Source organism: Leucopleurus acutus (assembly GCF_964270905.1).
Source record: "Leucopleurus acutus genome assembly, chromosome: 7".
NCBI classification, from domain to species: Eukaryota; Metazoa; Chordata; class Mammalia; order Artiodactyla; family Delphinidae; genus Leucopleurus; species Leucopleurus acutus.
Genome location: NC_139150.1, coordinates 98,139,730 through 98,165,636, shown reverse-complemented (window position 1 = coordinate 98,165,636; position 25,907 = coordinate 98,139,730). Strand labels below are relative to the sequence as shown.

Below are 25,907 nucleotides of genomic sequence, written 5' to 3'. Positions count from 1 at the left end.
TAAGTCAAATCTCCCTTAATAAAGCTTTGGTATTAAAAGTAGCCTACTATATGAGTGCCTACACCACGGACCAGGCACTGTTCTAATGCTTTGCACACAAAATCTCTAGTCCTTATAATAACCCTAAAAGGAACACAAATCTGTTAAATGACTAAGCAAGACCATACAGTTAGTGGCAGCACCAGAATCAGAACACAGGTCTACCTACTCTTGCTATGACTGAGCCTCTTCCCCTACATGTCCTAAATGTCACTCTGAGTTGAAGAGGGGAAAGAAACGCGAGGCCACCATGATGCCACATCCCTGTGCTTTAACCAGTATGTTTTCTTTATCGACTGGACCATCTACTTCAGATTTTACTTGAAGCAAGTTTTGGCTTGCTTCAGTATGTATTTCACTTTCTATTTATTAGCCTCCTTCATTCATGGCAGACAGGCTCTAGAGGTCCTGAGAATGTCTGAAACAAAGAATGCTATAAAACACCTTAGCAACTCTCGAAAATGCTAAATGGACCCTGAATCAAAACTTCAAGTTTCAGAGAACTTACAGCCACTAATGATCTACAAAACAAACAAACAAACCCCACACCTTAGTAACTCTCAACCTTGGATCAAACTACAATATGTTGGAAAAGGTATTACTGAAAAGAGCTTGAAAGGGCAGCCTAAAAGGCAGAGGGTACAAAACACGGGCCATGTCCCTGTAAAGGGGACATGGTTCATAATACTGTGAATCAAGGGGCTGGTTCACAATACTGGTTATGATGTTCAAAACTGTGAATCAAAGAGAGATGCATTATTATATATTTGCTTGTTGCTATTGCTTTTCTGATTAGAAGATACAGAGTCACTTTAGGTAACTTCCATTTAACTTAATATTTATTTTCATTTTATATCCAGGTCACATTTTCTACATTAAAATATAATCATGCTGACTCCCCCCACCCCCTACACCCTCAGAGAAAAAAAGTGAAGAACTTTACACAACTTGAAAGAAAGATGGAATGCACAGAGAAGTTGCTATTGCACCCAAGTAACAAAGAACACAGAGAGACCAAACAGTAGACATGTCAGAAGTGCATAGAAGACAGCTCAGGGCTCGCAGCAGGAAGGAGGAGGAATTAAAAGACTAAAGCTTTTAAATGCTATCACTTGTGCCACAAGATTACCCTGAAAAGGCAGATAGGCCGGAAAGCAGGACCAAATAGGGGATTTTCCAAAGGCTGCTATCTAACAGAGTTTAAAATATCCATAGATTATATATATAAAAAAATTCCATACACAGAAGAGCTTTCTCTTCCCCACCTTGCCTTTAGCATCTGGTAAACACTTTAGAAACTTAAAACCACTGTTAGCATGTCCAAATGTAGAACCGATATAGGTTTTTCTTTCTTAAAAAATTGTATCCCAACTCTTTCCAACCAACAATTCTATTAATTATTTTACTTATGATTCCTCTGCATGGAAACCCAGTAAGGATCATCAAGACAGGGCATCTCACTACTATCAGATCAAGGCCAGTTGGGCAAAACCTGCACGATTCTGTGTTACTCAGAGGGAGGGAGAACAGTAAGAAACAGGAGTTGAAACTTATCCGTACCAAAGGGGAAAAGGAAACTCCTTTTCTAATCTATTCATTAAACAGGAAACAGCAGGTGGACAGTAAAAACCATCTGCTTAGAGCAGCAGCACAGACCCAGAGGCACACCAAAATCTAAGAACAAGTGCTTAGGAAAGTGTCTTGGCTCTGAGAGGAAGCGTCTTTCAGACCCTATCTTGTCCCTAGTTTGGAGATCAAAGCATTAACTTCAGATAGTGATACTCTTGAGGGGGTGGACAAGGAAGGTCTGAGAGACCCAAATAATGAGGACACTAGGCAGCTAACTACACCACTATGTACAAATACACACATCAGTAAGAAAACTTCACCTCCAACCCTCAGCTACTTTAAACAAAGCATTGAAGTTCCAGGTTTTCTGAACAGGGGATATTTTAAAGGCTGTTAGCAGTTTAAAACATTGCAACACTGGCACAATATGTTACCTATTCCTTGTTTTTAATTACAGGGTAACACAGTAAACTCCAACACAAAGGTGGGGATGGGGGAGTGCAAAAGGAATAAAGAAAACAGAACCAGTATTTCACAAGAGCATCGAGCCAGCGATGAAGTAGCAGCTAATGCTTCGCAGAGTCTCGAGGGTAGAATTCGCTCAAAGTGCTCTGAGGGATTCTCTTCAGCATTTCTTTGGGGAAGATTCGGAGCAGTTGCCAGCCAATGTCCAAAGTCTCATAGACAGTGCGGTTTTCGTATGGACCTTACAAAAAATTGAGATTAGATGAATAAAGGCCAAGTACTTCCAACTTCTCAGCATTATTCAAAATTTATTCTGTTATGGAACTAGCACGGTAAGCATGAAGTATAAAAAGAGACACAAAGCAGTTAGGTCTCCCAGGACTGGATGTGACTTAATGTGGAAATGAGGGTCTAGACAATAAGTACCCCTGGGAACCAGAGAAAAGGGAGAAAGCCCACAGGCGAGACGTTTGGCAGCTGTGTGTGTGTGTGTGTGTGTGTGTGTGCGTGCGTGTGTTGTGTGTGTTTTAACAACGGGTGGGATCTAAACACACTCCACTGAATAATGGAAACTAGACCCAGAGTTTTGTCCAGAGAGTAGTGAGAAAAGCAGTTTCCCAGGAACACAGGCTGACCTGAAGGAGGCTAGTACAGATACTCAGAAGGCCTTAAATGCCAATTAAGCACCTGAATAGGTCCGTGTGAAAGTTTTCAAACTTGCTATTGCTATTATTATTCTTAATAGCAGAATCATTCTTATCCTGCAAATAAATCTCATTTTTTAACTAAGGAGTTAGAGTGGCTAGAGTTCTGCATCTCTTGTCTACCAGAACAATTTTTATCTTTTTAAGATATTAAGGTTCTGTGTAATTTTTTATTTTTTATTTTTTTAGAAAACCCAACTATCATACGTTTTAATGTTACTTAAAAAATGTATCACATAAATAGAAAAGCGCACAAATCCTAAGTGTGTAGCTGATGCATTATTCCAAAATAAACACATCGTTTGTAAGTATCACTGAGGTCAAAAATAGAGTTTACCAGCATTAGCAGGGGTGGCAGGGAAGAGAACAAACAAAATAGCTTGAAAGCCCTACACATGCTATGTAATAAAAACCATTATAGACTTTTTAACAGAAGGACAATCAATAAAATTAATACTAAATTTACCCTGGCAATGGCATAGAGAGAGTCAGGGAGACTGGTGAAGATGCTGGCACTAACGGCCAAGGATGATGGGACAAAGGTCTGGACTAGGTCTTGGGACACACAGAGTGGTCAGAGATCAGCAGCTTCAAGATCACCCAGAACTTGTCAAAATACAGGCTCTCTGGCCCCACCCAGATCTACCGAATCAGAATCTGCATTTCAACAAGATCCCTGGTAGATTCAAAAGCATATTCAATTTTGAGAAATACCAGCCTAAGTTTTTTTAATAGGAATGAAAAGAGAACAGGATAAGATGTTTTAAAGAAGAACAATGCAAATTAGCAAATATTTGATGACTGGAGAATAAATGAAGAGGGTTAAGAATGCCCAATGCCTGAGCTTGGGCTAACTAGGGTAATGGTCATGCCAGAGGTAGACAGAAATTGAAAAGGGAATTGCTGGCAGGTGGTCAGTTGGGAAAATACTTTGGTTCTCACCACGCTGAGCCAGAGAGGATGGTGGCATAAACAAAGGCTTCCTAGCTCAAGATGCGGGACTAGAGCTTCAGAAAGAGGGGAAAGGCTCATACACAGGAAGTTAGTCATCAGCACAGGGGAAAAAAAGCACAGAAAGAACAGGTAATTAAGCCTTTGGGAACACTAACAATTAAGAAGCAGGAAGATGAGAAATCAGGAGGATGAAAATAGATGGACAGGAAAAGTCCAAAGCCCCCAAAGCCAGAGGAGAGCATAGCAGAGAGGGTAAGAGGGAGGAGAAGTGGCAATGGAGGCAGGAGAGCAGAAGGCCGGTTCTAAGGAAGAGAAAACACAAGACAGGAGCTAAATAAATGGATAAAGAAATTGAAGGTACTGGGGAAGGAACCAGAGGGCTAAGAACAAAGACATGGCAGGCGGCTGGAAGAACCTCTTCTCTAATCAGAAGGAAAATTGTATGGAGACCAATGTAACTTCTCTCAGACTAGGAAAGAAGTCCTCCTCAAAACTACATATGATGCTGTTTCTATTCATAGGAAAACAGTAATCTTACCCTGAGCAATGAAGTTCCTCTCAAACTTCTGCAGAAATTCCAAGTAAAGCAGATCATCTGACGTAAGGGCTTCTTCTCCAACTACGGCTTTCATGGCCTGCACATCCTTACCAATAGCATAGCATGCATACTAAAGAGGAAAAAAAGGTGTACACGAACAGAGATAAGGTTTTATAAATGGTAACGGTACTCTGGGCTATGTAAGTGTATTGCTGTAGCTATCTTCACAGTATTTCACATGATTTCCAAACATAATTCACATAAAGTTCATATGCAAGTACTGGAAAGACTTTATTATACGTAGTCTCACTAAGAAAGGAGTCTTCAAGCATGCAGTACATAGGCATTACTAACACTCTACAAAAAATACACTCCCTCAATATACCAGTGAGCTTACATTTTGTAGAGCATTTAAAAATCACAACTTACACAATAGGAGAAATCCATCTCTAAATTCTATTCAAAAAAAAATATCTGTGTTATCACTAGGTTTATTTATCATTTCTACTTTAAGGTCAAATGTGTTTTTCTTTAATTATGCTTGGTATACAATCTCAGGACTATAGCAACCAAGGATTTCATAGAATATATACAGTTGTATCCCTTAGCGTTCTGGTGATTGCCTAATATGTTAAACAAAAAATTAGTTAGAATAGTCTTTCAGAAATACTCTATAATTAAGGTTACTAATAAAAACTTAATCGTCTTATGCCTTTTTTATTTAAAAACTACCTCATACAGCATTAGAGGTGGGTTTCAAGCATGTGATTTTTAATCTTTGTCATGAGCAGTTATCCTTATGAAAAAGGCTCTAATGAATGTTTCTGTATTCCACTATTCTATATTATATGTTCTATATTAAAATTCTACTTTGATGGGGGGAGAAGAAAAGCGATATGGAAGACAGACAAGAGGTATAAGACAGCAGAATGAACTGAGAAAATATTCATTTCTTTAAACACCATCCTGGAGAAAACATACGTACCAGCTGGTTAGATACATCGGCATGATCCTTTCTGGTCATACCTTCTCCAATAGCAGACTTCATTAACCGCGACAACGAGGGCAGCACATTAATAGGTGGGTAAATCTTGGGTAAAAGGGGAAGGGGGAAAATATTATATTTAAGTACAAAATTCAAGCTTTACTGGTAGTAAAGGAGGATTTTGAAACACATTTTTATTGCTTAAATTGCACAACACTGCTACATTTGTCTCCTAGATGATTCCTAATATCTTTTCCTGATAAGAAAAGGAAGAAACATTTTACAGGTTAAGATTTCTTTTGAGAATCAAATCCAAAAAGTAAAATCTACAAAATAGTACAAGATTATATTAAAAAACTGAATTTTCAACATCTGCCTATAATATCAAATCCAAATGGTCTTCTGAACTCTGACTCATAAAATCACACATAAAAAGATTAACAATAGGGCTTCCCTGGTGGCGCAGTGGTTGAGAGTCCACCTGCCGATGCAGAGGACGCGGGTTCGTGCCCCGGTCCGAGAGGATCCCGCATGCCGCAGAGCAGCTGGGCCCGTGAGCCATGGCTGCTGGGCCTGCGCGTCCAGAGCCTGTGCTCCGCGGCGGGAGAGGCCATGGCCTGAGAGGCCCACGTACCACAAAAAACAAAAAAAAACAAAAAAAAAACCAATAATTTCACCTAAAAGCTGATATCAGAAGCTGGCATCTATTAAAGAACCAATAAAAAATCTGTTTTTGATTATTCAGTCATAAAAAAGAATGAAATCTTGCTGTTTGCAGCATCATGGATGGACCTTTAGGGCACTATGCTAAGTGAAATAAGTCAGACAGAAAAAGATAAATACCATATAATCTCACAAAATGTCAAGCTCACAGATAGAGAACAGACTGGTGGCTGCCTGAGGCAGGGGATGAGGGGTGAGCAAAATGGGTGAGGGAGGTTAAAAGGTACAAACTTTCAGTTATAAGATGAGTTAAGTCATGGGGATGGAACTTTCAGCATGGTGACTATGTAAGTTAATAATACTGTATCACATATTTAAAGGTAGCTAGAAGAGTGGCTCTTCAAAATTCTCATCACAAGAAAAAAAATTTTGTAACTATGTGAGGTGGTGGATGTTAAGTGGACTTAGTGGGGTGATCATTCTGCAACATATACAAATATCAAATCATGACATTGTACACCTGCGACTAATGTAATGTTATGTCAATTATACCTCAATTTTTAAAAAATTTTAACAATAAAAGACAAAGAAAAAACTCTGAAAAATCTGTTCTTGTATTAATAACAAAAGTAGATTATACCATTATGGAACAGAAGACCCAAAAATGTTCTTTGAACAACTCACTCCATTTTAAGTCACAATAAAGAAAGTGGAAATTTAATTCTTAATTCTGGCACTTTTTTCCACACTAGGATTTTAGTATTACAGAAATGACAATTTTATAGCCATATTAAAAACAATACAATTTGATATTTTCTTTTCTTTTTTTTAACATCTTTATTGGGGTATAATTGCTTTACAATGGTGTGTTAGTTTCTGCTTTATAACAAGGTGAATCAGCTATACATATACATATGTTCCCATATCTCTTCCCTCTTGCTTATATTTTCTAAATAAATAATTCCTAAGAGCAAAGTGAGAGTCACTAAAGAATAACTGAAGAATAGATCTGTAGGCTTATAGCATCGTTCAACTGTCAAATACCTGTCTGTTGTGTAGCTGTCTGTCCACATAGATCTGCCCCTCTGTAATATATCCAGTCAAGTCAGGGATGGGGTGAGTGATATCTACCAGAGAAAGACACCTGATGTTAGTTAAAGTGTCCATCTCATATAAACAAAACCACAGGAAGTCAATCTGCACTACTTAAAACAGTGCTATATAAAATAGTTTGCTGTGATGATGGAAAAGTTCTTTATCTGTGCTGTCCAATATGGCAGCCACTGGTCAAATGTGGCTACTGAACATGTGAAATGCAGCTAAATGCGACTGAAAAATTTTATTTCAAACTTTATCTGATTTTAATAAACTTTAGAATTTAAACAGCCAAATGTGGCTAGAGGTTACCATATTGGCCAGTCTAACTTATCTGGCTGCAGCACAGTTAGACATGTGTCGACACAAGTTAAATTAGCTATATTCATAAAAAGTACTATTTCTCCTAGTTATGCTCTCTCTCCCCCAAATATAAATAAAGTTCCATTTTAAACACAAAGCTCATTTGCAGAGATTTGCCACTTTGATGTATACTGAGAGAACATTCTTCATCCATAAGCTATCCCAGAGGGATACACAGCATTTCAACATGGAAAATACAGAGAGGCTAAACAAGTTAAGCAACACTACACAGGCAGCACCAAGCAGGTCCCACAGAGCAAGACACCTCTAAGTCTGTTAAACTACAGAGAGTAATTTTGTAGCTGCTTCCTTGGAAGAAATCATTTTCACATCAGAGGTAGTATTCAGACTGCCTGGGTTCTAAAGCCGCCACTTCCTAACTGTGACACTTTACCTCTCTGTGCCTCACACGAGAGCATCTAAAAAGTCGCTATGAAGATCAAATGAGTCAAAACTTACAAACACTTAGAACAGTGCTCAGTTATAATGAGTTATTACTGTTTCTGAAAATATTTTGAAAAAGTGTTTTTAAAAGACTGAGATAAAGATAAAAAGACACTAACATAAGGGGAATGCTGAAAGTCTCACCCAGGGGCTGCTGGGTATACATCCAGGCAGGCACTGCACTGTGCACTTTAGACACACGTGATAAAACCAAGTAATTTTTAGCAAGTCTTTGATGATCATTCTATCTCTAGAGTCTCGTGGCATTTACTATCTGTGCTCTATATCTGGCACTTAAGCTACCTTAAATTACTGATGCACATACATTTAAAAAATATCCACCTAGAATGAATAGCTTACATTAAGTAGAGCCCATAAATCTTTAAAAATTCATTTCATCTAGACCAGTGTCCTGCAAACAGTAGACACTAAATACTAGCTAATAAATAAAAATTACAAGAAAATTTTTCTACAAAAGAATAATTATTATGGGTAGTTTTGAAATGAAAAATTTTATTAGAAACAAATCACTAGGTAAGGTAAACTTCTGGAGGATAAACTCTCAAAAGAATTTCAACTCAAAAAGATAGATGGTCTTCTCTCTTAAAATCAAAGTCCTTACAACGATTAGGGATGCTATAATCCAAAGACCCTAAACTTACCATCATTAGGCATGGTGAGAATAGGAATTTGAGTAATAGAGCCACTTCTACCTTCCACTCTACCAGCACGTTCATATATTGTGGCTAAATCTGTATACATGTAACCTGGGAAACCTCGTCGACCAGGAACCTCTTCCCTGGCTGCTGAAACCTGACAGTGAGTCAAGGAGAACAGTATCACATACCAGAAAATGAAAATTAAAGCTTGGTTAGAACACATTTGTTTGAACAGGCCAAATTACAAAGTTGGAAATATCTTGTTCATTGTAAATATCACCTCTAGAAATGATTAAGAAAAATCTAGCAACATAAATTCAGATTATTCTGCAACAAAAATGTTGACAATTGGGGACCACAGTTTTCTGCTAAAATCATACTGCCATAACACAAATCTTCAAATAGCTTGCTAGAAGAAAATCTGCTTGCAATTTTATAAATCAAAGGTAGTACATTTTAAAACTAAGAGAACATTCTCAGTTCACAAGATTTACTTCACGTTATGGATCTTGCCAGATTTACATAAGCTAATCCTGAAAAGATCAAAAGGGAAGGAAATACATATATCAGAAATCATCTGATGCATTTTACATACATTATTTAATTTAATCCTCACAACAACCCTATGAGGAAGTTAATGTTATTAACCCCAACTTACAACTGGAATCAAGGGCCAGATAATTTCCCTGGATCACCGCACAAGATAAGAATAGTAATAAATGGTCTTTCTCTTAGAGACAGGCACACTAGAATATATGCATACATTTTAATCTACAGCCAACAAGAACTGTAAATCATTAAGCCCAACTTCTAACTGCTACTTTGGTTCCTCCAAGAGTATGCTCCAGCAGTGCTACTCAAAGTGTGGCCTGCAGACCAGCTTTTATCAATTTGTAAGGAGATAATGTAGAAAGCAAGATAAACATATAGAAAACTTTAGCGGCAATTTGATAGAATAATTGTCTGTCGAATCTAATACTACTAATAAAAGGGTTTGTAAATCTTTTTTTTTTTTTAATTTTCACTTTTCTAATACTTATTTTTACTGCCTTTTAGAAAAGTATTTGTGATGGATGGGAGAAAAGAAGTCCTTCAATGAAAAAACACTGTAGCCGAGTGAGATATGATGATGGATCTTAGGGAATCTTAGGCTAGATATTTATATAGGCTGTCTCTTCAGAAGTCTTCTTCCCTTTGTTGCACACTTAAAAGAGCAAGTAACTCAAAATTTCAGTAACTTGCATTAGAACAAACACCCCACACTTCTGGATGCTAAGTGCTAGAATCTTACATTGTTTCTAAATCATCACTGAGCTTTCTGAAGGGAAAAAAAGTTCTGAAGAGGGTTCTGCCAGAGTGTAGTCTTCACTTATGTAAATAAATAAAAATTTACATCATTAAAAATGAAATTCTTGAAAAGGGCTGAAAACTGACAGTCTGGACAGAGACAGAACTACCTTGGAGAGTAACTGATTAAATAGCTTGCATCATTTACTCTAAGAATCCAGTCTTAATCAATGGAGACAGTGAGAGTATGATAAATAGGCTAATAATTTAAATCTCATCCTCTAATTCAATTAGGTTGACAAAAGTAATATTTTCTTTTTTGATTAATTAAGGTATTCTACTAATATATGAGCAATGCATTTAAAAAAACATGATTTTAAAAAAAAATGAAAACTTGTAGAGGGACAAGATAATCCCTGACAAGATAATCCATTTTAATTAAGAAAAAAATTACCTCTCGAAGTGCTTCAGCATAAGAACTCATGTCTGTTAGGATAACCAATACATGTTTCTCACACTGATAGGCCAGGAACTCGGCCGTGGTTAGAGCCAAGCGAGGAGTGATAATTCGCTCAATACTGAAATGAAACATTAAGTCCTAAGTCACTCAAACAAAAAGGCCAAAAACAAAACAAAATGATTCCAGAAATAACAGTACAGTCTCCCTTTTAAAGTTTCACATAAATTGAGGAAGGTTAAGCAATTATTACTTTAAAAGTTCTTAAGTAAGGCAGAGTTCTTTTATGTATTTACATAATAAGAATTACTTAGTGCTACACAGCTAAATTGATTTATTTTATAAATGCCCCATAATTTGTCAGAACTATATAGTTCTCAAAATTGAGCAAGAAAGGAAGAGAGAGAGAAGGAGAAAGGGAGGAAAGACGTAGGGGCCAGATCTTGCAGGTAAGAGGAAAAGGTAATTTACTGAGTATGGACTGTGTGCTAGGTAACTTATACTATTATCTCATTTAATATGTACAACAACCCTGTGAGACAAGTATTATTTATCACATTTTATGAAAGAAGACACTGAGCTTCAGAACCTAAGTGACTTACCCAAAACCAAGTAACTTGCAAGAAGCAGAGCTGGAATTTAAATACGGTTATCTCACACCTAGGCCTGTGAAGCTTTCACTGTAATGTTCTACCTCCTTAGTGTAAGGTGACATTTTTGACCAGAAGCCTGCATGAACAGGGGGAAAATAGCTCTATTTTTTGTTTACTTACGTTGGGTCGTTAGCCAAGTTCAAAAAGAGGCAGACGTTGTCCATTGAGCCATTTTCTTCAAAGTCAGATTTGAAGAACCGGGCAGTTTCCATGTTTACCTAAATGGCAATGACTTCATCAGTGCTCGGAGAAGAAAAATGCTCAATATTTCTTTCTTTCTTTTTTTCCCCCCCCAATATTTATTTCTGATGAAGGCCAAGCTATAGATCTGTACGCTCCTTCTTTTAAAGGTTCAAGTACCCCCAAAACGTTCACAAAAGCCAACAGAGTAAACAGCTTGCTTTGGGCACAAAGGGAATTATTCTTACATTCCATAGTCAAATGCTAAATACTAATCCATGGTTTGCCCAAAATGCCAAGCTGCAACTTCTCCGCCTAGAGATAAACTGAATAATATATGTGCAGTTTTCTACATTGTTCTAATAACACAAGCAATTTTACATTTCATACTAAAACAGAAAAAGATAATACTTACACCCATAGCAGCAAATACAATCGCAAAATTTTCCTCACTGTAGTCCACTACATCTTTGGATTTTTTTACCAAACCAGCCTGGCGACAGATTTGAGCTGCAATCTGATGAGGAGTACAAAAGAACTAAGTTAAAATCTAAAATAATACTTCTACAACAAAATAACTTTTACCCTAAACTTTGGGGAACTGTAATCATAAATGAAACTGGGTTGTCTTAAAGGGCTTTACTCAATAAAACTATTTTGTAATTTTTGCAGATTCCTAAGAGTAAGGAAGAAGTCAGATATGTGTGGATGAAGAGTCAATGTAATTGGATTATATAAACAGTAACATTGGGTATTTACCTTGAAAATCCTATATTTGGTTTCTCACTAAGAGTGAAGCACTCAGAAATTCTTTCTTCTTGAATTTCATACCAAACAGATTCTAGTTCTCACCTCATTGTGCGGTAAGCCAGCAGCAGAGAAGATAGGAATTTTCTGCCCCCTAGCAATACTGTTCATGCCATCTATGGCCGAAATGCCGGTCTGAATCATCTCCTCTGGATAGATCCGACACTGAGGATTGATTGGCTGGCCTAATGCATTTCCAAAAGGGAAAATTTTACTATGTCTCTACATTAAGACTACAACCATACAAAGCATATAAAGCATTTCTTTCTACTCTTAAAAAATCAGTTTTTTTGAAATCTGGAACTGTTTAAATATTTTTTTCCATTAATCTTTTGTAGATTCACAAATTATATGGTAGTAAAGTGAAATGTAAGGTATAGCAAATAAGAGAGAAATCCTAATTACAAAGCCATTATGGCTTTTACATTTCAGATATATCCTGGTGATATTTTATAATAAAATATAAAATTTTAAGATAACCTCTAGGAAAAATAAATTAAATAGTAAACAAAAAATAATTAATCAAACATGGAATATGTTGGTTATCTACTTAAAGTATCATAAAAATCACCCTTTATCTGACAAAGGTATAAGATAGATAAATGCTATTTTCCCCAAAACACAGAAATCCATTTTCTGTCCCTACCCATGATATCAAGGAAGTCTTCAGCCAGTACAACAGGACCTCTGTCGATGGGTTTTCCTGATCCATTGAACACCCGACCTGTTAAACAGTAACAAGACAGTACAGAGTGGACAATGACTCAAATATTCATAATCTTTACAAAGACTTCATGGAAATACGTTAAAAAGGAAACAGATCTCTGCTCAGAATGAAGAGTAATATCCGTTTACCAAGCATATCCTCAGACACCGGCGTTCGGAGAATATCCCCAGTAAACTCACAGGATGTCTTCTTGGCATCTATACCTGAAGTCCCTTCAAACACCTATCAAGAAAGAAAAGTAAACAGAAGGGCATACGAAATTTAGATCATAAGTGCTTAAGATTTATTTGTCAGCCCTTATAAAGTAAAATACATCAATGTACATACTACTTTTAGTATTATGAATAAAGAAGTGTTCATGGTGGACGATGAACCAAATTGCCAACCTCTTAACCAGGGTCATGCCTGCAGGCCAAATCCATCAAGCAAGCTAAGAATGGTTTTTACATTTTTAAAGGATTGTTTTTTTTTAAAAAAAAAAAAGAAAAAAAGCGTGTAAGAACATGCATCAGAGACCTTAGGCAAAACCCTCACAAAGCCTAAAAAATTTACTATCTGGTCCCTTACCGAAATTCTGCCGACCTCTGCTCCAGGTCTACTTTTTAGGGCAATATGTTATTTGAGAAAACCGGCACTTCCTATAATCAGTAACATTAAAAGCCAGGCATTATCAGAGACAATTTAAAGAAGGAGACTCAGATCTTGTTTTGGTTTCAGCCCATAAGCTCTGAATTCTACTTTTCATCTCTCTCCTTCTATGCGACTATCTGTTTCATTTTATCCATTAAAATTTTTTTTTAAAAAAGCCATTTTACCAGTGGAGCTATTGGGCTAGAATGGATACTGGTGGCTGGCATTTAGCAAGAAAACATGAAAAAATACTTTTCTTCCCTCATAGCCAGTAAAGAGTCGGGTCCCTGGCTTAAGATTTTTCATGGTCATGATGGTGCAAAAGCAATACACATTCGGTAGAAACGGTACTTCAAAACAATCACATGAGATATTTAACATTTTATTATAAAATAGGCTTTGTGTTATATGGTTTTGTGCAATTGTACGCTCATATAAGTGTTCTGAGCACCTTTAATGTAAGCTAAGCTAAGCTATGATGTTCGGTAGGTTCTGTGTACTAAATGCATTTTCAACTTACAATATTTTCAGCTTATGATGGGTTTATCAAGAAGTCACCCCACCTATAAGTTGATGAAGATCTGTATACTTATGTGATAATTACCAGAAAGAACTACTGGTGTTTCTTATGTTTGTTGTGATCAGAAAAATGTTCAACTGGCCAGGTTTTGAAAGTGATGCTTACCTGAACCACTGCTTTGGAACCACTAACTTCTAAAACTTGCCCACTCCTCTTTGTGCCATCAGGTAGTGTTAAGTGCACAATCTCAGCATATCTGGGAAACTAAATAGGAAAAAAATAAAGGCTCAATAACCAACATTTTAAAAGCTCAAAACACTCTATATGCTTCTATGTCTTTCACAGCATGTATGCACATGCAGACCCCATACCTCCCCAAAGCACACAGGTATACATCCAGAGTTTAGAATATCCTCAGGTAGTTTAAGTCCTTAAAACACTTATCACTGGCACATATACTGGCAAACGCAACATAAGCTACAGAGGGAAGGATCTTAAATCTATGAAACCACAGCAATTAAATTCTTTCCTTCTGTGTATATGTTTTTAAGCTTTGAGACTACAGAAAGTTAAAAAACTATGTTCCCACTACTCAGAAATGATGTTTGCTTCTGGGCTGTGTAATCACCTTGTGCTTTGGGAGGACAGGAATAAAATGCAACTAAACAATAAAATAATTACTATTATAATAAATAATGCTAATATTCCCTCCTCAATCTAATTCTCCTAACCAGAAATGTATTCCTCTAATCCATTTTTAATATTTTAAATTGCATGTTTCCAAAAATATACTGTAGTGTTTCACTTACCTAAATGATAACATACTAAATATACCATCCTGCAACTCGTTTTTTTTTTCCACTTGACCGTATGTTTTGGATCTGTCATAGTAGTATTTACCTTATTTTATTAACATAATCTTTTGAAAAATGCATCACTACTTTGTGTGATGTGAAGGAAAACATCTGCCAATGCATCCGTGAATCAACACTGACTGTAGGACACTTGATTCTGGAGATGCTAATATGAATAAACGGGCATCTAGAATCAATGTTAGAACAGATATAGTTAAAACCAAGTGACACTACATTTTATTCAGCTGTTCTTCTACCACTGGTGTTCAAGGCTGTTCCAAATTTATACTACTACAAACATGTTGCAATGGACATTCTCACATGTGGGTCCAAGTTTCCCTAAGGTATCTGGTTACCTAGTGGTGGGCTATAGGCTGTGTCCATTTTTATGTGAAATTACTCTGCAAAGGAACCTTTTACTTTACAAACTCCCTAGTAGTATATAGATAAGTATCTTTTCCCTACATCTTTGCCAATCTTATATTATTAAACTTTAATTTTTACCATTTTGATAAAATAAAAAATAGTATCTTTCAATTTGCATTTTCCTGATTCTACTAATATTGAGCATCTTTTCATGTTTACTGACAATTCAGACTTCATTTCCTATAATAGCCTTATTAATATCTTTTCCTCGCTTTTCAACTACATCTGCTTTTTCTTATTTACTTTTAGATAAGTTTCATAGATTCTGAGTATTAATCCTTTTGCGAATATCTGCTCCCAGTCTTTCTTGTCTTTTAATTTTGTTTATGGTATCCTATCATACAGAAGTTTTTGCAATAAAATGGCTTGTTTTCCTTTATGGTTTGTGTCTTTTGTGTAAGAAAACCTTTCAATCTGAAGTCATAAAAATGGTTTTCTATATTGTCTTGATAGGTTTCTCATGTTTTGGTCTTTAATCCATCTGGATTTATTTTTGGTACGTAATTTTATTTTTCTCATTTTTATTTTTTCATACAGGAAGCCAAATACCCCAACAATATTTACTGAGTAGCACAAATTAATTTGTGCTACAAGTAGCACGACTTGTAATGTAGCCTTTATCATTTACCAAGTCAAATTCTCAGGTGTGAGAACAGTTGGTTTTAAGAATCTTAACTTTGCTCCACTGAAATATCTGCTTACTCCCTCACCAAATTTTTATTCTTACTCTACTTCTAACTGATTTTGTTACCTGGAGAGGATCAACATATTTTCTATTCTGAGCCTTTTCATTCATGAACGTGGAATCTGCACTTATTTGAAGTCTTCCTTTATGTCTTTCAACAAAGTTTCACAGTTTTTTGTAAAAAGTTCCTAATTATTCTGGTAGTTACTTCTGGCATACAAAACACTACTGATTTCTATAGACATCATCTGCATCCAGCAACACTGTTTCACACCATTGTTTCTAATAGTTTGTCCACTGAATGACTTGTGTTTTCTGTTTAATTAATCATATTACCAAGAAATGATGACAGCTGTGCCTTTTCCTTTTTAACCCCTTTATCCCCTAATTTCTTTTTCCCACAGCATTGGTTAGGGTCCAAGCACAAAGACAGAACAAAGATGGATAGCAGTGGTGACAACAGGTGTCCTCATCTTGTTCCTGATTTAAATGGGAATGTTTCTAGAGTCTCTCCTTAAATACGCTGTTTGCTGTAAGTTATGGTGGTTATCCTTTAAGAGGTTTTAAAAGTTTGTTCTATCCCTTATTTCTAAGACCTCCTTCTTCTTTTGTTTTTTTTTTTTTAGAAACAAGTAATTTTATCAGATACATTTTCTGTATTTACTGAGAAGAGCGTAAGCTTTTTCTAGCTTAATCTATGAATGACCTGAATTATACTGACATTTGCTAATATCAAATCATCTTTGTATTACTGGGATAAATTCTACTTTGTCATAATTCTGTTGATTTTTTTTTCTTTTTTTTTGTAGTATGCGGGCCTCTCACTGTTGTGGCCTCTCCTGTTGCGGAGCACAGGCTCGGGACGCACAGGCTCAGCGGCCATGGCTCACGGGCTCAGCTGCTCCGCGGCATGTGGGATCTTCCTGGACCAGGGCACGAACCCGCGTCCCCTGGATCAGCAGTCGGACTCTCAACCACTGTGCCACCAGGGAAGCCCTGTTGATTTTTTAAAGTATATTTTTGCTAATATCCAATACATGAGAACATTTTTATTTAGAATTTTGGAATCTGTGCTTGTGAATGAGATTAGCTACACTGTTTCTTTTCTGATACTATCCTTTGCCAGGTTTGGAAATCAAAGATGCGCTACCTTCAGAAAATGAGTTGGACAGCAGTCTCCATCATCATCTATTCTGATACAATTTGTATAAAATTATCCATTCCTTGATACTATCTGTATGCCTTAAGCTAAAAACAGGAGCCAAAAACTAAAAACAAACAAAAAACACTCTTAAATCTGGTGGTATAAAGCCATTCTTACAACTACATAAACTTTTTTCCTCAGCTGGAGTTATACCCCAAACAAACATTCAATAAAACTTTTTCAGCTTTCTTAAAATTACTTCCTCCAAGATGTTTTCTAAATCCTTCCCATTATTGACTCTCATAGCATCCTGCACTCACCCTTCATAGCACTTAACAATTAGACATTTATGTATTTGTATTGTGTATTTTTGGTGCTGAGTTCAGCACTTAACATAGTTGAAGCATGAATATTTTTAACTGTTTTTGAAAATATATTTACTAATATAAAAGCTTCATATTTTTAAAATATGAGTCAAAAATTTTATCCAATAGAAAATATATAAAAAAGAAGAAATAAAGGACAAAGAAGCAAATAATGCTTTCAATACTTCCTCAAAAAATAAAAGTGTATGCTTCATCCTTTCACAAGATATTAACAGGCAGCTGCCTAAACCTTGTACAATTTGTATACTGAGGCTTTGAATCAAACTGCAGACTAGTATGAAACTGTGGCCAGGAGGAAGCTATATGCTTAATCTTGCAATTAATTTGTATAGGTACCTTGTCATGCACAAAAATATCTTAGTGATAAAGCTGAAGAGACAGTTCACTTTGCCCTTTCTTTTAAGAAATGTTTTTCAATTTATTTTCTGCTTCCAGAGGGGCCACATGCCAAACACACTTCTGTCATTACTTCTCTCAACAAACTAATAACTGTGTACCTTTCCCCCTGATCCACTCCCAACAACAACCAATGCAGAATTACTGTTCTACAGAGCATATTATACAAATTATCTCTGAAGATATTTTAATCGCTGAACTCAGGCAGGAGGCTTCACCTAGGGTGAGGTCTATTCAATTACAGACTATATTCTATGCCTCTTTTTCTAAGATAATTCTTATGTATAGGTGTGGCTAAAAAAAAACCCATGTAACTAAAGCATCTTTCAACAAACTGAATAAGTAAAAACTATTCTCTGCTTATGGTTTTAGTCACTGTTGAGATAATCTGTTGTTTATTCATTACTTGAATACCAGTATCAGGCCCTCAAAGACAAAAGTAACATTGTTTACTCACTCAAAGACCTTAAAATTTAGTAGAGAAGACAAAAATGTAACAAGTAGTTGTAACACACTAGTCTATGACAAGAGCCACAAGATACTGTATATCTAAATATCCTACAAGTCATAAAACACACAAATATTACTGTTGTTTTCCTAATAAACCTGTGAGGTATGATTAACAAACAAACAAAATTTAAAATTTTACAGACAAGGGACTCAAAGCCACAAACAGATTCCACAACAGATCCAGTACTAGAATCCCATCTTCTGACTTCTGACCTAAAATTCTTGTCTCCATATAGCACTGACATTCCGACCAAGGAATGGCTTAAAAAAATCATAACAAAAGACTTAAAGTGTACTAAACAGTACTTAATACTATGCTTTTAACTTCATAAATGGTTAGACGATAATGATAGTGGTATTACCTTAACATGATCTAAGATCACTAGTGGACCATTAACTCCTGATACTGTCTTGTATGCTGGAAAGAAACACAAAAGAGTCAGTTCTTGTCAAACAGGACAACAGTCTAAATGATCTCTCTGGTATTACCAAAAAACCCCTCTCTCTATCATATCTATTATATGGAGCACTCAGAAAGTATGAAATTTTTCACCGAATTTATAAAATATGCCTGCATCTGTACAACTTCTCATAATCCCCTTCATCAAACCGAAAACATTTTTAATTCTTACTATAAGTCACACTGTTTCAAGGACCCAGGATACAAAAACAAAGGTAAGGAGGGAGAGTTCCCACAAGAGTTCACAATTTTATATGGAGAAGGGGGAGGTAAGGGCTCTACCAGAGGTGTGCTGAGGGTGTGTGGGAGCACAGGAAAGACCCTGCAATGGTCCTTACTTAGAAAAGAAAAAGCTTTACAGAAAAGGTAGCACTTAGCAAAGTAGATAGAGAAGAAGAAGGGAATCCGTAACTTTAAGCAGAAGTGACAAAACTCACAAAAGAAATCTGACAAAATGTAGTCTGTTAAGATAAAATGCCATGATTAAATAGTATCATAAAAACTACGAAAAAAAAAGAGTTTATGAAGGCGGATGGAATTAAAGGCCAGAGATCACATAAGCATCCTTTAAAGAAAAAAAAAAAGTCAAACGTTACTGTCATTGTAGAAGCTTATATTTTCTACTGCAAATTATGCCCTAGCAACAAACTACCCAAATCTCTCATTTTAGAAAGGAGGTAGCTATCATTGAATTGTATCACACCTACATACGTGCCGAGTATAATGAATGGTAATCAAGTATAAATCAGAACACTCAGGAAAGCAATTCTAACAACGTCAGAATTAACTAAATTTCATAATCAGAAAAGCTGAAAACACAAATGAAATATGTGTTTACAAGACCTAAAATAATGTGTAAGAAGCTGTCAACCAACTGGGAATTTTTCACTTGCTTGATTTCTTATGATGTCTTAGACAGAAATTTCTGAAATGAATGTAGACTCCCAAGAATGAGGAAACCATTTAATAACCAGTCTGTCCATTCAAGGGGCTTCAGAATTTAAAAACATAATTTCTTTAGCCAGGAAGCAAGTGCCCTGGTAGAAACACTGAGACAGGGCAGGCAAGCACTGTCAGGAACCCTAGTCTTTCATACTGAGGACCTTTAAATCCTCACACCAAATATTTGCTTGAATACATTTGCAATTGTAATGATCAACAGAGGCCCCTAATTACTTTTTTTTTCCAACCTTAGATAAAAAGCAAGTCACAAATTTTAAATGTTAAGCTACTTGAATGGATGGCAATGTAAACAAATTAATCATGCCTCCAAGATTATTAGAAATATCCCAGTTGTCACATATTCTGCTACTTTTATGTTAATCCTCTCCATTGTTTTAAAATAATCTAATACTCTTAAAAATAAGTCCTACCCCTAAAACAATTTCTTCATTGTTCTCATTTTATTTTTATTTTTGGCCTCGCCACACGGTTTGCAAGATCTTAGCTCCCCAACTGGGGATTAAACCCACGCCATGGCAGTGAAAGCACCGAGTCCTAACCACTGGACCGCCAGGGAAGTCCCTCACTGTTCTCATTTTAAAAGAATCCACATATTGTTTTTCAATTACTTTCTAAAATTGCTATGTGGATATGCAAAGTGAACTACATTAGAAACATGTTTTCTTGGCACACAGGTTTTAAAACTTTAGAAACAAAGACCTTTTCAAAACCTAAACAGCTGGGAATGGGGGTAGGGAGTGGGCCAGTGGAGGTGTGGGAATTCAGTTTTGAGATTTACAGGCAACTGTTTTGAATAAAATGTAACATCAGTAAAATGCTTCAGATTCTGAAATTCTCTTTACTTTCCGGACAAGATTTGCATCTCCTTTGAACTTTTAACCTCTACAACAATGATCCTTAAGAATCTCATGTTTAAATTCAAGCTCATTCAAATTATGAAGTTTTGCCAGTCACAAGGCAAAAAGCATGACCAAGAAAAAAGAAATGCTAGTCATTGCTTTTCCCGGAAACAGTGAATCAAGTTGATTTCAACTATAGAAGGCAAGATTCTACTTCATCAAAAGCAGTCTCTAAATTTGCAACAATGTATGTAGCTTTTAAAAAAGCTAGTAACCACTGGAATTAATTAATAACAAAACTACCAATACACATTTAAAAAGTACTTGTCAGGAATTCTTCTTTAAACTCCATAACAGGTCTATAAGCCTAACAAATATTATTCCAAGTTTTACAAGAGAAAAATGATTCTCAGAAATTAAGTAACTTGCCTAAGGACCTGAACTTACAGTCTGCCTCCAGTGATTTTTTCTTTGACTCTGCGCTACAGCTCAAATTCTAAAACTGAACTGGTCATTTTTTGTGGTCTGAGGCACTCTTGTATCATTACTGAAAAACAACCTTTCTCCAGTGGAGTGTAGCCACTAGAAAAGTTAAAGCAGGAAAGGAAGAAACTATTGGAGATGCTTCAGCAGTTTTCTGTCACTGGAAAGCACGAGGAGACCACTTCAGATACAAACCAGAGGTTAAGCAACATGCTTGGTTTAAATTAAAATGGGATGCAAACTAATCTAATAAATGTTATAATCCAAACTAAATAAAAAATATTACCAAACGAAACTGCTTCACACTTTACAGAGCATCTTCAGATAGGGTACCTTTTCAGTTTCACAAAACACTGGGAGGTAGGCAAGGCTGATAGACCTACTCCACACTTAAACTACATCTATGAGAAATCAGTTATTAAATGGAAGAGCCAGGATTAAAATTATTTTTGTTTGTTTGTGGCCCCCACCACCACCAATTCTAAGTTTATATTCTATGACCCTTAGTCTCCAGTATAACTTAAAAATATGGAGATAACACAGTTCCTAGCACTTGGACTACAAATAGGGAGTAGAAAACAGTTTATATACAAACTATAGCTCCTTTCCACAACAGTAAAACTACTGGGGGGGAACAAGAAGAGAAAATAATATCAAATACCACCTTTTATCTCTCAACAATATTTACCCAGCTTTTCTCACCATTAGTATTAACAGTCCAAAGCAGAGACAACAATTTAGATTAAAGCTGCCAAAGACATAAAGCTGCTCTTCAAAAAGTCAATACCCATTCACAAATTACATAAATATTTCTGTTTAGAAACAATAATGACCACTCTTCTCTTGAAAATTTCAAATGAAGAAGAACTTGGGTCTGCAGGGGATGATCAGAACTTCTGAAAACACAGCAGACACATGTTTACATCTTTGATCCTGAATATTTATGAAGACAATAAATATTTATGGAGTAACATTTAAAACCCAAAATCTACAAAGATTTTAAGCAGCACATATTTTGTTAGATGACATCCTCTTCCTCCTATAGGATATGAGATTGTTCAACAGAACTAACACTACTTAATGATTGTGAAACTTTCAAAGAGAAAATTCGACAGTCATTGCACAATAAGAGATCTAGTCCTTCAGCCTCCACCTTATAAGCAAAACAAAACCGGAACAATCATCTTCTATTGTGCAAGAAAAGTAAAGACCCACACTTTGTAGTGGGCAAGGAGGGAGAGGTTCTGGAAAAAGGCAGGCCGACCATTCCTTTACTGGACTTTTCACTGAGGCTAACTCTGCTTTATGACATAAGAAACTAAGATTAGTTGATCTAGGATCCAAGAACAAAGGAGATTATCTAATCCAAAACGTTTAACATCCAAAAGTTCTTTGTATATTATTGAACCTTGCTCAAAGTTTAAAAGGAAATCAAGTTTTCTTTCATTGTGACTTTAGAAATTCAACTAATGTGCTCAAGATTATTTCAAGCCTGCATATCTCATTTTCCATCTCTTGTTAACGGCCCCAGGATCCAATTTGTACAGTGGAACTGCCAATATTCCATTCCTTTGTTCAAAAAGCACACATTAAATAACTATAACTTTTTACCTAGGATGGTAACATCGATCTTTAATCAGAAAAATTAAGAAGTTAATATTTATTCAGAAGCAATTAAAAGTGTTAACTAGAATCAAGAATGTGGCAATATAGGAAAAAGATGACATTCAAATGCAGTTAGCTGTTAGCCTAAGTATGATATCATTTGTGCTTTTCAGAATAACCCAGACACAGAAGTGAAACTCAAACTAAGTACCCCAACTCCCGACTCTGGTTCCATCCACATTAAAGATCCATATACTAAACTATTAGAACAAGGGGTTTAAATGCAAGTTATACAATTACAAAACACAATGTTTCTATGTGCCAACACTGCGCTAGGCACTGAGGATACAAAAAGGATTCCTGAACCCTAAAGTTTCAGTTTTAAGCATTATGTCGCAACAATGTTGTCAGGAGGAATCTCATCTGGAGAAGTTCTTCAGTCACTGGCTAAGCACACACAGAATGTTGAGAAATCATACTCATCTCCCTTAAGGGTTTACAACCTCAATCATGGAGTACTCTTTAAACTATGTTATTATTTCAATTGATACTCTGAGTTGAGATTGAGTGAATAATTATATGGAAAAATGACTACTGCCCCTTATAATCTTTTCCTAGAAGCACCACTAATGTCTATCTGTTCTACCCAAAGAACAGCAAAGCATACAAATGCAATTCATAAAAGAGTATTTGTAACTGTTAGGCACAAATTTATTGTCATAAGAATGCAACATCTGTCAATTTCTTGAAACATTCAGCTCATGTAAACTCTCAACAAGCACTCTCTAATGCAAATAATTCCCATTATAGAAAGCACATGGGGGGGAATAAATTAGGAGTTTGGGATTAAAATATATATACTACTATACATAAAACAGATAACCAACAGGGAACTACTGTATAGCACAGGGAACTATACTCAATATCTTGTAATAACCTCTAATGGGTAAGAATCTAAAAAAGAATATATATACATATATAATATATATAACTGAATCACTTTGCGGTACACCTGAAACTAATACAACGTTATAAATCAACTATATTTCAATTAAAAAAAACACATCTCTGCAAACCATAGAATCAAGTCTTTTCTTTCTTCCTTACACTGCAGTGCTGCCACATGACCTGACCCACTGACTGATGAGGATGGGATTAGTCAGGCAGGAGAGCGCTCAGACTGAAACCCTTCATCTTAAATTCTTGTTAACCAATGAGCCACCCACAAAGAGGTACTGTGGCAATTAACCGGCGCAAATACAGTCTCACCACGTTGGAAAACATCAGGTGCTTTCCTAAGTTTTAAAGAGTCTACTTCCAGTGCTCATGCCCGGTTCCTAAGGAAACTGTGAAGAGGTCTGATGCTACACAATTTTATTGTTTAGTCATCAAGAACCATTTCTTTCGAAACTGCTGAACAGTCCACTTAAGCCTGGTTTATTAAGGTCTTTTTACAATCACAACACTTAAACATGCTTATGCATATGCTTTGCATATTTGCTAAATAATATGGGCAAAGCTTCTTGTCTTCTCCAAGATAGACTTGCAATCAAATTAATGGCAGAAAAAGGTCCAGCAAGAATTAAGAAACCTGCCATTTTCCTGCTCTGCCAGTAATCAGGGGTCTAAAGCCTGGCAAGCCCTGTCCCTTTCAGAACCTTAGGCTTCTCACTGTAAAATGAGAGGGTTAGACTAGATGACCCGCAGGGTACTTTTCAGCTCTAGCTTTCTCTGATATCTAGGTGTCCTCCTGCGGAGCAGCTTCTCCACTGAACAACATTTCCCTCTGGCTGTGGGCCTGACCTCCATCCACGAAAGGCCTGAACACGTCAGCGATGACACTACACCGTCCCCCTCGGCAGGATCTCAGGACCTGCCCTGAGGTCCACACCCGAGGCAGGGGGAAGGGGAGGGGCGGTTCCCTCGACCCCTGCAGATCCAAATGAGGTCAGCAGAAGATTAGGATAAGAGTAGCAAGAAGTGGCCTTCGCTCAGAAACAGGAAGCAAGCGCCTGAGCATGCTCCAGCCTCGGGAAACTGGAGAGCACCGGTGGGGCAATAGCCAGGAGACCACCAACCCAGGAAAAAGTTCCCGTTGGTGCTCTTCCCCTTAGCCCACCCCTGGCACGGCAATTAAGGTACACTCAAATCGCCTACTAGAGAGAAACGTCGGAGTAGGGGGACGCGAGAGGGAAAAACAATCCCCTCATCCCACCCCTCTGGTTAAGCAGGTGAGTGGGAGCAAGGGGCTGGGCTAAGAGCGAAGACAGGATTCGTCTTGCTCTCTGATACTCACTGAGACGAGGCTGGGAGAGGTAGTTCCGGCTAATTGCCAGCACCTGTTCTCGAGACCCCACCACGGGCCCACTGGTGGATACGGGAAGCTCAGGCGCGGCCCCGTTCACGATGCCCCGCATCGCTCGCAGCGCCATCTTGTCTCCTCCGTCCCGACTGGCCCAGCAGCCGCGCCGCGCAGGCGCAGATATAGCTGGTGCAGCCCGCGCCCGCTCCGCCCATGCGCGCTGAGGAGTCCCCGCCCGCTGAGCTGCACCCGACCCGCGGCCTCGTGACTTGGGCTCCGCGTAGGCGGGGCTAAACCCGAGCCCTCCGCGAGAGGAGCTGACCAGCGTGCTGGGAGGAGGACGCCGGGCCAGGGAGAGGGATCCAGAGAAAGGCAAGAGTTAAGGGAGAAGGAGAAGAAAGGAGGGAGAGGGAAGGAAGGCAACTTCGTGCAAGAAAACTTCAGCGGCATTTCATGACATTGAATGAAGAGAACTCAAGTTCTAAAAAAACACTTTGAAAGACAGAATCTAAAACCTCTTCTAGTGGATATTAACATGGGGAACCGTGTGCCATCATTTCTCTCACTTTATCATCTTCCTTTCCAATACATTCACTCATGTGTCCCTTCAAAAAACATATATTGGACTGTTTTAGGGTGGTGGTAATAGTGTGAAAGACAAAGTGGGATGTGTTTGAAAACTATTTGAGGGTTAGAACCGATGCAAGAATGATTAGCTGGCTGTGGAAGGTGTCAATCCAGGCTTGGGTCCTGAGTGATTGGTTGATTGTGTTGTTGTTTACCGGGTAGAACACAGAGAAGGAAGTGAGGAATTTTGCTGGTGGTAGAGGAGGAAAAGAGAAAAGCTAATTGTCTGGGAATGTGTTAAGTTTCCTGTGGAATATTCAGAATGAGATTTCTATTCAACTAAATAGGTAACTATCCCAGGAGAAGCTATCTGGGCTAAGTCAAGATCAAAATTTATAACTTATCACCATGTTAGTAATATGAAAATAGAAGAGATAAGCCAGAGAGTGTGTGATGTATTGTGGAAGATACTAAAGGCCAACTTTTAAGAGATCACTAAGGTGAGGGGATGTACCAAGGAAGAGTATCTTGTAATCAAATCAAACTTG

The 25,907-nt window shown here is 37.1% G+C and overlaps 1 protein-coding gene across 1 annotated transcript; it reads right to left on the bottom strand.

Moving 5' to 3' along the window:
• Positions 1-882: 882 nt before the first annotated feature.
• ATP6V1B2 (ATPase H+ transporting V1 subunit B2) lies at positions 883-24,936 on the bottom strand. Its single transcript, XM_082843468.1, has 14 exons — positions 24,787-24,936; positions 18,503-18,558; positions 13,905-14,003; positions 12,718-12,811; positions 12,509-12,586; positions 11,908-12,047; positions 11,471-11,572; positions 10,996-11,093; positions 10,220-10,343; positions 8,482-8,632; positions 6,962-7,044; positions 5,255-5,359; positions 4,270-4,399; positions 883-2,314 (listed from the first exon to the last, which is right to left on the bottom strand). Exons 1-14 carry the CDS (start codon positions 24,920-24,922, stop codon positions 2,175-2,177), a joined length of 1,536 nt encoding a protein of 511 aa, XP_082699594.1. The 5' UTR covers positions 24,923-24,936; the 3' UTR covers positions 883-2,174.
• Between the last annotated feature and the right edge of the window lie 971 nt (positions 24,937-25,907).

Bases quoted from the DNA above. Each gene is read 5' to 3' on its own strand.
- ATP6V1B2 (XM_082843468.1), bottom strand. From the start codon at position 24,922: ATGGCGCTGCGAGCGATGCGGGGCATCGTGAACGGGGCCGCGCCTGAG. The intron at 7,045-8,481 runs GTAAGTTTAGGG...TTTCTCTGGTAG, and splicing joins TCTCACCATGCCTAATGATG to ATATCACTCACCCCATCCCT. The intron at 2,315-4,269 runs GTAAGATTACTG...ATTTTTTGTAAG, and splicing joins GAGGAACTTCATTGCTCAGG to GTCCATACGAAAACCGCACT.